At 32.6% G+C, this 11,962-nt stretch overlaps 2 protein-coding genes and 1 long non-coding RNA gene across 5 annotated transcripts; 2 read left to right on the top strand and 1 right to left on the bottom strand.

Annotated features, from left to right (window-relative positions):
* The first annotated feature begins 681 nt into the window (after positions 1-681).
* LOC106339617 (histone chaperone RTT106-like) lies at positions 682-2,080 on the top strand. Its single transcript, XM_013778464.1, has 2 exons — positions 682-975; positions 1,513-2,080. The coding sequence occupies exons 1-2, from the start codon at positions 751-753 to the stop codon at positions 1,900-1,902; spliced, it is 615 nt and encodes a 204-aa protein (XP_013633918.1). The 5' UTR covers positions 682-750; the 3' UTR covers positions 1,903-2,080.
* A 2,483-nt stretch (positions 2,081-4,563) lies between these two features.
* On the bottom strand, positions 4,564-7,178 carry LOC106337388 (serine carboxypeptidase-like 46). Its single transcript, XM_013776485.1, has 10 exons — positions 6,843-7,178; positions 6,639-6,740; positions 6,456-6,551; positions 6,060-6,152; positions 5,888-5,967; positions 5,514-5,795; positions 5,311-5,435; positions 5,101-5,193; positions 4,912-5,029; positions 4,564-4,833 (listed from the first exon to the last, which is right to left on the bottom strand). The coding sequence occupies exons 1-10, from the start codon at positions 7,093-7,095 to the stop codon at positions 4,684-4,686; spliced, it is 1,392 nt and encodes a 463-aa protein (XP_013631939.1). The 5' UTR covers positions 7,096-7,178; the 3' UTR covers positions 4,564-4,683.
* Positions 7,179-8,522: 1,344 nt separating this feature from the next.
* Positions 8,523-10,079, top strand: LOC106337669. Of its 3 annotated transcripts, XR_001269097.1 has the most exons (5): positions 8,523-8,796; positions 9,025-9,144; positions 9,276-9,416; positions 9,486-9,531; positions 9,636-10,079. It is a non-coding gene; the product is annotated as an uncharacterized LOC106337669 (long non-coding RNA). The 3 variants fall into 3 exon arrangements; XR_001269098.1 differs by having other exon boundaries at positions 9,489-10,079; XR_001269096.1 differs by having other exon boundaries at positions 9,486-10,079.
* The last annotated feature ends 1,883 nt before the right edge of the window (positions 10,080-11,962 follow it).

Raw genomic sequence — 11,962 nt, 5'->3', positions numbered from 1 at the left:
TTTAAGGTTTAACGTTTAGGGTTTAGGGTTTAGTATTTAGGGTATAGGGTTTAGTATTTTGCTGAAGATTTAACAATATTAATTTATTTATTTTTTGTAACTATTTTTATGTATTTTTATTATTTTATTTTAAAAATATAATCTAATTTGGATATTTAATTTTATTTCCTTTTTTAAAAGATATCAAATATCTAATACTCAAACACTATTGGTTGGTGAATCTAGAGGTTTACCCTAGAGGGTGAACCCAAAAATTTCTCAAAAGAAAATGTAATAACAGAATAAAGCATGTTCTGGGCATTCTTTTCGAAACCTACGTTAATTATAATTTTAAAACAAATTTACAGAATTTTCCCTTCTTTCAAAAAAATAAAATTCTCAGGTTTGCCACTTTAACCCTTCCCAAGATTTAAACTTTTATTCTCTTACCAATTCAATAACACGCACAAGCTAAATATCTACACGCACCTATCCCGCGCGTGTCCAGTATACTCCTGAATTTTTCAACTAACACGGTAACACGGACGTGAGACAAAGTGCGAGCCTCTGTATTCACTTTGTGTCCTGACAGTTACTGGTCCACTTTCTCTTTTAACCAACGAATCTCCACGCGTTTTACCCTCACCGCGCGCGTGAACCAACAACCAATCTCTCACTTTCTTTTTTTTGTTTTCTTCTTCAAAAATATTCTCATCACAATCTTCTCGTTGTTCCTCTTTCTTTACTCTTGAGGGAGAGAGAGAGGAGAAGATGAAGGCACCGAACATGGATTCGATAACAAAATCTCTTGAGAAATCAATGCAGAATTTTTCTCTGAGTGATCGGAGAAGAAGAGTTGGAGACAGGTTCGGAAGATCGTCAACGACGACCGAAGAGAGCAGCAACGAACATGTTCCTCCGATCTCAGACAGAACACTGGAGCTTAACTCTCACATATCTCTTCCTTGTCACTGGGAGCAGTGTCTTGATCTCAAGGTAACCAAAAAAGATTCCTCATCTTCGTTCTTTTTTTTAAACGCTTTTTAGGTTAAATTAATCACTACAGAAACTTCGAACTCGTGTCGTTTTCGTACTTTAGATTGCATTAAATGCATTTTTCTTAGTACATTAGGGGCAAGAACTCTTTTTTATTTAATGCTCTTCTTGTTTCCTTCTGATGCATTTATTGTTTCCAAGATCGTATAAATATTGCTCAGTTCGTAGTTTATTTATAGTTATAATACTTTTTCAGTCAATCTTTCATCTCGTAGATATGATTTTTCTAAACAAGCAAACAAATGTATCCTTTCTTGTTTAATCAATTCTATACTACTACATATGTACATGTATAAAGTACATAGTCATTTGCTTATTTATAGATCTAGGACCAAAGCTTTTTGTCTTAACACAACTTTGGGTGGTGCATAAGAAAGTAGAGTACTAATAAAAAGGATAAAAAGCATTTTATATGGGAAAGGAGTTACATCTTTTACTTTTTGATCCAAATCTGGTGGTGGGTTTCTTTTTCTTTAGACAGGAGAGATTTACTATATAAACTGGAAAAATGGAATGAGAGTGAAAGAGGATCCAAGGAAAGTGATGATGAATGCAGATAATGACAGTGGAGAATCATGTGGAACATTTTGCTCAGAAGAAGATAGCTCATATTACGACAGTGAGGAGTCTTCATCCGAGTCTTCTCCATCATCAAGAGAGAATCAGAAAGAGGAAGAGGAAGAGTATGAAGAACAAGAAGAAGAAGAAGAAGAAGAAGAAGAAGAAGAAGAAGAAGAAGCTGTGCTTGTTGTTGCTGGATGCAAAGCTTGTTTCATGTACTTCATGGTTCCTAAGCTTGTCGAGGACTGCCCCAAATGTGCGGCACAGCTTGTTCACTTTGATCGACCTCATTCTGCCTCTCCTTGAAACGTCCCTCTCGTTATTTCCACTTCTTCTTCTTTAATTTCCCTTTTTATTCAGATGAGAATTTGCTTAATTAGGTTCTCTTTCTTTCTTTAATCCTATATTGTTGTAACTTAATGGTTAATTCTCTTGTGAGTGGGCATTAACAACTGAGTTTCAATGGCAATATTTCAGACGTTAAGTTAAAATGTACTCGCATTTAGATATATCTAACCCACCCTGTTTGTTTGTATTTCTATATTTTTTTCTAAAATAGAGAAACTCTATTATAGAAGTGAGTTTGCTCTAATGTATGTTTTCATGATAGAATTTCTCTATTTATAAGGGAAAATATAGAGAATTGTTATTTCTATCTTTAAATATAGAGACAAAAAAGCAAGAATTTTCTATGTTTTCCTTTAAAATAGAGGAATTCTATTATATAGTCTATAATAGAGAGATCTGAGATCTATATTTTAGAGAAAAATATAAAAATTTACATCGGAGATGCTCTCAGATGGGAAATGTGTTGTGTTGCCTTTATTGTAAAAATAATACTCCTTATGTTCCCGAAATAAAGATTTTCTAGAGTATTCACGCATATTAAAAATATAATAAATATTTACAATTAAATTTATTATTTATGTTATTATAATTTTTTAATAAATATCAACCAATAGTATTTAACCAATTTAAATATTTTCAATTAATGTTTCTTAAAAATATACTCCCTCCGTTTTCTAATATAAGTCGTTTTACAGTTATGCACGTAGATTAAGAAAACCATTAATTTATTATATTTTCTAAACAAAAACATCATTAATTATTTACCTAACTACAATTTGACCAATAAAAAAATAGAAGATATATTATCATTGGTCATACAACATTAATTATTAATAAATTTTACATAGAAAACCGAAGACGACATATAATTTGGAACAAAAATATTTCTCTAAAACGACTTATATTAAAAAACGGAGGGAGTATAACTTTTAAACATTAACTACTAAAATATCTTAAATTTTTAGAAAATTTATTATTTTAAAACAAAAAATAAATTTAGAAAATCTTACTTTCGGGAACGTAGATAGTAATAATGTTGGGAACAGAGATAGTAATAATGTTGAGGAATGTTTATAAACAAGTGTTGCATTAAAGATGGTCAATGAAATTGAGCCCTGAGGAATCGCGCCCACCTCTTAAATGATGAAGATGAGTGCTAATCATAATGATTGCGACATGTGATTCCACATTTCATGGTTTTTAATTTTTTGTAGCATCAAAATCCTTTTAAATTTAATAGTTTTTGTGGAAACAAAAAATTACAAATTATTAACTGGAACAAAAAGCTATAGTAGATAGAAAGGAGAGGACTTTGTAATTTTAGACTCGAGCCCAACCGGAAGGCACCGACTCAATTCGGATTAAACTGGATCAAAATGCCAAGTAGCTCGTCACATCGTTGCAAGCCAACCAGAACCGTCATAGGTATAGGGAGATAAAATATTCATCTATGATCTCCAAATTATTAATGGTTAATATGTATATGTTATTCAGCTTCAAATGATTGAAAAATATATGTTCACTAATTGTTTTAAAGCCAACACGTCAAATACACCACAATTGCTAAAGTGCCTTTCCCTCAACAAAGCCAACTTCGGTTTTGTTCTAGTCACTACTAATCAGGTTAGTTTCTTAAAATTAAAAAAGAAATGAGAACAGACAGAAGAATGGCGTGTATGTTCTGAATATCTTTCAAATTATCAGTTTTCTGAATCAATGTTCTTTGAACTTTCCAGTTTACATTGCCAAACGAGTTACGAATCTAAATCTTCACGATGACATCTTATCATGTTTCTCATGAGCCAAATCAACCACAAGGCAACCCTCAAATGATCAAATCACATTTGCTTTCATAATTTCCTTTTCTTTTTGGTAAATTTTTTATTTTTTTATATGACAGTACTTCGAAAATTAAATGATAAATAACATGCATGTGTTTATATTCTGTATAAATTTTGCAGGTCCGTCGCCTCTATACCCACCAATAATGGAGGCTCCACCACCAACCAGGACGAGGTTTCAAGGCTACTACAGTGGCTACGGTCAGCTACATCCACCGCCACTATGTCCATTTAGAGATGTGAATACTACGGAGAAGGATAATATGAGGGTTGCTTTCCTTTTCTTAGAACCTGGTAACTTCAAATCTTGATTCCACCATTTTTGGGCCTAGGTCCCTAATTGTTTTAGTCTCCTTTCCATCGTTTGGTGGTCGATCTCAAGGTTGTTCTAGGTCCTTTGATAAAGCCATAAAAGATGGAAATATAAGTGTTCTTTAAGCAATCATTTATACTACTACTATCTTTGGGTTTTGGAATGATGCAGTTTGACCTCGTTATGTTGTTGCTGGTTTGTGGAACGTTAACGGTGTTGCTTTCCAAGGCGTTACTAATTCTCTATATGAGAAATCTCTCTCTATGCTAATCTACTTTTGATCCTTTTTAAGTGTTAGTTGTATTGAGCAAATCATATTCTTGTTTTGTTTATGAAACATGGACTTCTGACTTCTGAGCTTTTTTAAAAAGTTTTAAATAGTTATTGCATATATATGGTCCGATCAATTTAGATAATCAATACATTTCTTTTTGGGATCGGCCGAAACCTAATGTCACGAAAAGAAAATTTTCAAGTATTTTCCTTTTAACATCTGCCATAATCAAATGTATAACCTTTTTGGAATATTTTTCACCAAAGGATGTAATAATTTTTTACTTACAAGCTCAGAAAATGGAAATAACATCAGAATTCTTCAGGGAGAGGATTACCACCCAAGAAGGCCTTGAACAACACAAGTGATCTCTCGGGCTGCGAGAACGGTACCTCGTGGGCCGCTCCTCTCACCGTTGCAAATGCCAATACGTTCCCATAAACCTGAGTCCAACCACCAACCTATAACACCACACCTTAATTACTACGTACGTTCCACATCTTTTAAAACGGTTTGACACTGGAAAACCCGAAGCTAACCTGTTGTCCTGCGAACCAAACACGATAAGGCACGGTTGTACTCAGTCCCAATTGTTGAGCCAGTTGCTTCACCAATGTTCTACTTCCCGTTAATGGAATCACGGAGTCTTGATCTCCGCTGTTATTATTACAAAATAGTACACATTAAGACAAGTTAAACACAACTCACATTAGAAACATTTGAGTTACCTGTACACAAGAACTGGAACTCCAGCTTTGATAAGACTTCCAACAATATTTATCGTTGGTACTTCCACATCAAGTAGTTCGTAATCCAGCACACTGTCGTCATCATCATAATAAAACCCTTTTGTAAATTGTAGGTATTTCATCATTTAAAAAGCGAATCAAATGGACTATAGACAATTTAAGGTTAAAATCCAGCAGAAGTGACGTTACTTGCTGCACACGGCCCATTTTCGAGTTCCGACAAGCCGAGCATGGAGAGCTTTCTGCACATCTCTCCGGTTTAGATAGTTAACCGTCTCGTCTTCTACACATACATCCACCGTCTCCCCCACTTGCTAAACCATTCCAAAAAAAAAATCAGTATATTCATGTATAGAAAATAATCAGAAAATATTATTGGTTTCTGAACTCACTTGAGGGCTAACTACTTTGGATTGAGATAACACAGAAGGAATGCACACGTCAAGAGTAACATCATATTTGTCTACAAATCTGCTTGTTTCAGTGCTAACTTGACTCATAACTTTAGAACACATACTTGAGACGTCTCCTCTATAGTACTCACTCACAAACCGTGAGTAATTACAATAAGATGTGAACATTCTGTAAGTTGGATCCGATATCAACCCATGAGACCAGAAATACTCTGCTCGTGAGTTGAAATCGGTAGAGAACTCCAAAACCGGATTGCCAAGCTACAAAACCAAGAAATCAATTAAAGACAAAACAAAAACCGGTTAACAATCACAAAGTTGAAAGTGTGCATGAATGAAAAAAAAAAACTCACAGCAATGCCTTTGAGGTTAAACAAATGGTGCTTCTTGTTGTATTGAATCATAAGCTGAGCCAACTGAGGAACATAATGACCTAAAAAATTCATATGTAATTAATACATTTTTTTGTAACACTAATACATTTAACTATGAAAAGTTCAACATAGAGGTAGAGTAAATCTTTACCAGCATAGCTTTCACCAGTGATGAAGAGACTTCTGTTAAGATACTGAGGGAATCTTTTGAACCATTTTTGCAAGAACACAAGATTGTCTTTTGCTGTAAAATTTTGTTTCAAGAAAAATGCCACATAGAGACAAAGATTAGAATGTCTGATATGTCAAGACAAACAAGAAGAGAATAATTTCTTCAGATGCGATCTGGATTCTGCAAAAAGCTCCAACCTTTATCAACTTTTTGTCAGACTGAGAAAGAACAAACATAGAAAAAAGCTGTATCTGTTTTTAATGGGAAGTATATTTATAACATTATTTTCCTGTAGAAAGTGATCTAACAAGCAACATATCGCATGCACCCCATTATCATCATCACAAGAAAACTAAACTCATTTGTGATTGTTACCAGTGATCTTATCGTTGACACCCTCATACGAAGAGCTCTCAGTTGCATAAGAGAATCCAACTCCAACAGGTGTTTCCAGATACAACATATTCGCCTCTGCATAATTCAAGAACTCAGTTTAATACAATTATATTTCTTGAACAGAGATGTGAAAAATTCTAAAGTATATATAAAGACTTTTACCATGATTCCAGCTATGCTGATTCCTCACCAAGACTGATCCTTTTGGTCTAAAAGGTCCATTCTCAGAGAATGCACCAACACCCAATGATGAACATCCAGGTCCTGTATGAAAGATCATAATCTTTAGGTTTCAAAGTGTAATAAAGAAGATAAAAAGATTCTAAATTTTGAATTTGGTTTTTAGCAAAAGATTCAACTACTAACCTCCATTGAGCCAAAGGACGAGAGGCTTAGAGATGGGTTTGGCTTCTGCTTCAGCCAAGTAGTAAAACAGAGCTCTCTGTTTCTTCTCGTCTATAGAGACATAACCAGAGTACTGCTGAAACCCTACCTTGGGTTGACCGGGTAAACTGGTGATCCGGTCAGCCCGGGACATAACAGTGGAGCTCACTAAACTCAGAGCATGAAGCAAAATTAGGGCAGTCACTATCGTTAGGCATTGCCGGTGAGACATCATGGTTCTTGTCTAAGTCAATAGAGAATAGAAGATAAACTTTGGGTTCTGGCTTTTTTCTTTCTCATATGGTACGGCATTTATATCAAGAAATCACCTTTTCATATCTTTTTGTTGTTAATATCGAGAGTATTTTGTAAATATTTTTGCTTCTCTGCAAAAGCCGTAAGCCGCGTGATTTACAGGTAAGTTAATTTTTATAATTTTTTGTTATAGTTTTTATAATCTTTGTCGAGTACTAATGCAGTGAGTTGCACGTTAACATTTCCGCATGTATGTAACTATTACATAACAAGCTATATATTATAGTATTGAGCTATTCATTATTCTCACATTAGCTACCAGTAGTTTAGATTTGTATATATATCATTAGCTGTATTATGGAAGGTAAAATTATATAATTAATGAGGTTGTGTCAAATAACAAAAATAACTAAATAAGTAGCATTATAGAAAGCTTTCTAAATTGGTATTTGATAATTAGAGAACTCTCATTTGAGAAATTATTGGCTTGGAGTTTTGAGATATCCAATAATATTTGTATATTATTTTATTGTTTTGTTGAAGTAGTAGTAGTAGTAACTAACATATGCAGGAGCGTTCCTAAAATGTTGCTCCATAAATTAGTAGGTTTATGTTTCTTCCTGTAGTCACTCTTAAGGCCTTGTTATGAATGATTCAACCTTTTTATTGCATAGAAATTTGCAATTAACTTTTCACAACGAACATGAATAAACAATGAGAAACGGTTGATGATGTGATCAGCAAATGGAGCTTAGCGTGGCTGGACTTCACTCAAACCACAAAAAGTCATGTTGTCCTTTTATCATTGTTGTTAAATTTCTTTATTCAATTCCTCTCATTTTATAAATAAAAACAGAAAAAAGTTAGGAAGGACATGGGTGTGGTCCTATTTTTCTCTACGCATGGTACTATGGTGGATAGAAACAACTCATGTAAATGAGACGAAAGATTTGAGAAAATTATAGAGATGTTGATGCCCCATCCACACCCTCTTAAGTCTTAAGTCTTAACGTCTCTCGTCTATCCTTCATTTGCAAATTGAACCGCATCCTTTCAAAACGGATAACAATTCACTACAACAAGTCCGGTTTGGAGCATAGGCAAATGAACCGGTTGTTTAAGGCATCACGTTCGACAATTTTAGTTGTATATAGAACATTATAAAATATGTATATAAAGAATAAAACACAGACTTTTATTTAAATGTATGGCATTATGAAAAAAATTAAACTGTTAGACGACACCTAACTACAAGTCTTTGTAAAAGTATCTAGTTGACGCTCACAAAAGTCTGTTGGGATGGTAAATCTATCCTCAATTAAAATCAGCCAATAGAGTGAGTTTATTTGTCCAAGTCACACTCGGTTCGGTTTGGGCTTTGGTTTTTTTTATCCGTAATCTGCAATTGATGGCCGACGAAACCTAATTTCGTTCTTCACTTTTCGACTTCCATCTCTTACCTCTTCCATTTCTCTTCTCTCCAAATCCGTTTCGAGGAGTAATTTCACCGTTGACGTTCCCACTTTTTTCTCTGTTTTCTTCGTCGGTTGGTTCTCATTCTATATAAGCAGATGATTAGCGGGGGATTGAGTAAGGAGGATTAGGATGCTCTGGTCGCCGGAAGTTGCAGGGATATCCGTAAAATCCATTAGATTCGTAGTTCGGCCATCATAGAAGAAAGGTTCTTTTTTTTCTTACGATCGTTCTCGAATATGATATTAAGTAGTTAGGATTATCAATGTATCCATTCTTTGCTTATCCAGCGGAATCCCCACCTTCGGCAGCGTCGTATATTATAGAATAAACTTCAAAAACTGTTGTTTTTAGGATAAATATGCTATGTTCTCATCTGAAATCAACACCATGTTTCTTTTCTTAATGATTTGATGCATTCATGCACATGCTGTAGGTTATTGGTGCCGTGATTCTATGAAGATCTGAGAGAATGAGAATCAAGATTGTTCCAAAGACCAACCATAGGAATCAGAGGATTCAAAAAATTCCCCGCACGAAGTCTTTCTCTAACAAGGTTTTCTTTCTACATATTTTTCTTATTTAATCACAAATTAAGGTGCAGATTCCTATTAATTTTGTTTGTATAGTATTTTAAGAAAAATATATATCCTATGTTGTTAGTCTTCACTTTTGCTGTTTTTCCAGAGCTTAAAAGATATATGCACATGTAGCTTGGTTCTGTTCCTGAGTAACCCAAATATCGTAGAATGTGTTTACACTACGGGAACTGAGATAGCGAACAGGGCTAAAGTAAATTGTATCCAGAACAATTGGGCAGTAAACGTTGTAAGTATGCTTTGGTTTTTATATATACTCTTTTATTCAATTGATTGTTTTAAAGTTGGAATGTATCAGCAGGTGGATGATGATCAATGATCAAACATATCAGAGAGTACAAAAGGTATGCTATAATGATGCTGACATTTTTTTTTTTAATTCGAATTACTGAGATTTTGTTTGCCTCTTGGCCCTTGATCTTAAAATTTAACCAATATTTGAGAATAGGGATTAGGTGCCAGGCCATTTCTACTGCTCAGCGAGAAGAAATTTATTGCCCTTCACCAGTTTACTTAGAACCAAAATGGTTTCTGGAATTGAAGGGGTTTTCTTCTCACCTTTTTCTTTAGGAAACATTTATCGTACTACTGTGATTATAGATTATAAACTTTTTGAATGTCAGAGCTTCGCCTAAGTTTATGCTTCTTTCAATAGTGTTCTTTAAACAGCTTATGAGCCAACATCTGTATATGTGTGTATGTGCTTGTGATCAGCATGTTGCTATGATTGTACACTTTTTCTACCTCTTGAATCAACCAACGGAGAAACAAGTATAACCAAGTCCTGCTCTTAGTATATTAGAGTTTTGGCTTATTGTTTGGAGATTTGAGAGTCTCTTTTTTCTACGTGTATTAATCTATATTCTGCAGTATTTTACTGTCTTTGCTTTCACTAATGTATATATTAAATTAGTTATATATGCAGAAGAAACAACAGAGATTTTTTTTTGACTAATGAAACAACAGAGTATTGTTATGAAGAACACCAATGACGCGACAAGAAAAACAAAACCCAAGTTTCTAAGAAAGCAACACATTATTTTCTATTAGCAAAACACCACGAATTCCGTCAATAAATATTAGCATCTTGCTTTTTTCATAAGATATTAACATGAATAATTCATAAGTCACAAGTTATACCTACTAATAAATAATTAAAATTTATAAAACTTAAAAATCTGCAAAATTTATTATAGATGACACGCTACTATTTTACATAAATGTATCATTTATTATAGATTTTAAATAACTATAAATTCATAGCAATTCAACAAATTCAATTAATTTTCTTAAAAATTATAATTCATAATTGTCAACTAATATTTCTTTATATTCATTAATTAATGTAAAATGACACCGTAATGTTTTACATAAATGTATCATTTTATCATAGATTTTAAATAACTATAAATTAATATCTCTATTAATTTTCCTGAAAACGAAAAATTAGAAAAATAATATTTAGCAAAGAATAACGTATAATACTTAGTAGAGATATCTGCACGACATAAAAACCTCATGGAAACCATTCTATTTTCTCAACTTTTATGGATTTTCAGAAAATACACAATAAGCAATTAAATGTCTACCTTTTATCAATGTATTTGCAAAAATATTTATCAGATCCAACACTTTTGAAGTTGAAATATTTTTCATGCATACTTCTAGAAAGATTAGTTTTATTGATAAAACTAAAAAAAAACATTAGCCACTAATTAAGTAATACAAATCTGAAAGAAAGAGGGAATGAATAAGTTAGGAAATCAAAATTTAAAATGATTTGAGTTTAAACCTGATTTTTTATACTGTAATAATATTTTGAGTAATGTAACATGTGTGTGTTTTATTATTATTTTTCATTTTACATTATAATCATTTAAACTTCATTATGATAATTTATATTTTTTGCTGTTTCCAATATATATAAAGTAACTATTCTAATATGAATAAATTAATACTTTCAAACAGCTAGCAATTTATAAAAATAAATCTGGGCGTAACCCGGAAAAATCTCTAGTCTATAGTAAAAGAAGATATGCCTTCAATCTCCTTGTCTACACTTACCTCACCAAATCAAAACGTGATGGGGACCAAATCAATAGGTCCCGACCGCTTTTGTTAGTCAAACTTTTGTTGCATTTTCTACCTTCATTCTCAAGGTGTCTGGACTTTGAACTTTCCTAATTACCTACGTTAAATGGTGCTATCTTAGCTTTGTTGAATTCAACTTTGACCAATCATAACATTATTGTTTACTCCATTTAATAGTGATGTAGTGTTCCAGCAGGTTGAGTATAATTTAAATCCTAAATCTGTAAAATCTAAGCCGGAAATTTTGTTTTATATTTCTATGTGAACATAATATGCTTCATTTTCAGTTGTCCCCTAAACTATATTTGCGAAGTGATTTTGCCACGTGTCATTTCTACAATCAATTTCACAAAACAAATATGGCATGACTACTGAAATTGATGACATGACTTCCGAAAAAATATGACATGGATAATTTCATTTAATGTTGATTTATATTTTTGGCAAACTTATTAGAATATGGTAATAATTCATATATTACATTTAATATTGATATTACTTTTTGGTAAAGTTTTTAAAAATATGGTAATAGTTCATATATCATCTATAAAATAAATATATTCATATATAACATTTCAAATTTCGAAATATTATTATTTTGTATATTTATACAATTTGTATTACTAAAGCTTTCAAAAATTTCTACAATTTTTTAAAAATTTAAATATCTAATCGTAAGATCAT

This window comes from Brassica oleracea, chromosome C4, assembly GCF_000695525.1.
Source record: "Brassica oleracea var. oleracea cultivar TO1000 chromosome C4, BOL, whole genome shotgun sequence".
Taxonomy (NCBI): domain Eukaryota; kingdom Viridiplantae; phylum Streptophyta; class Magnoliopsida; order Brassicales; family Brassicaceae; genus Brassica; species Brassica oleracea.
Note: the sequence above shows the minus strand (reverse complement) of the source record. Positions and strands in the feature narration are given on the sequence as shown.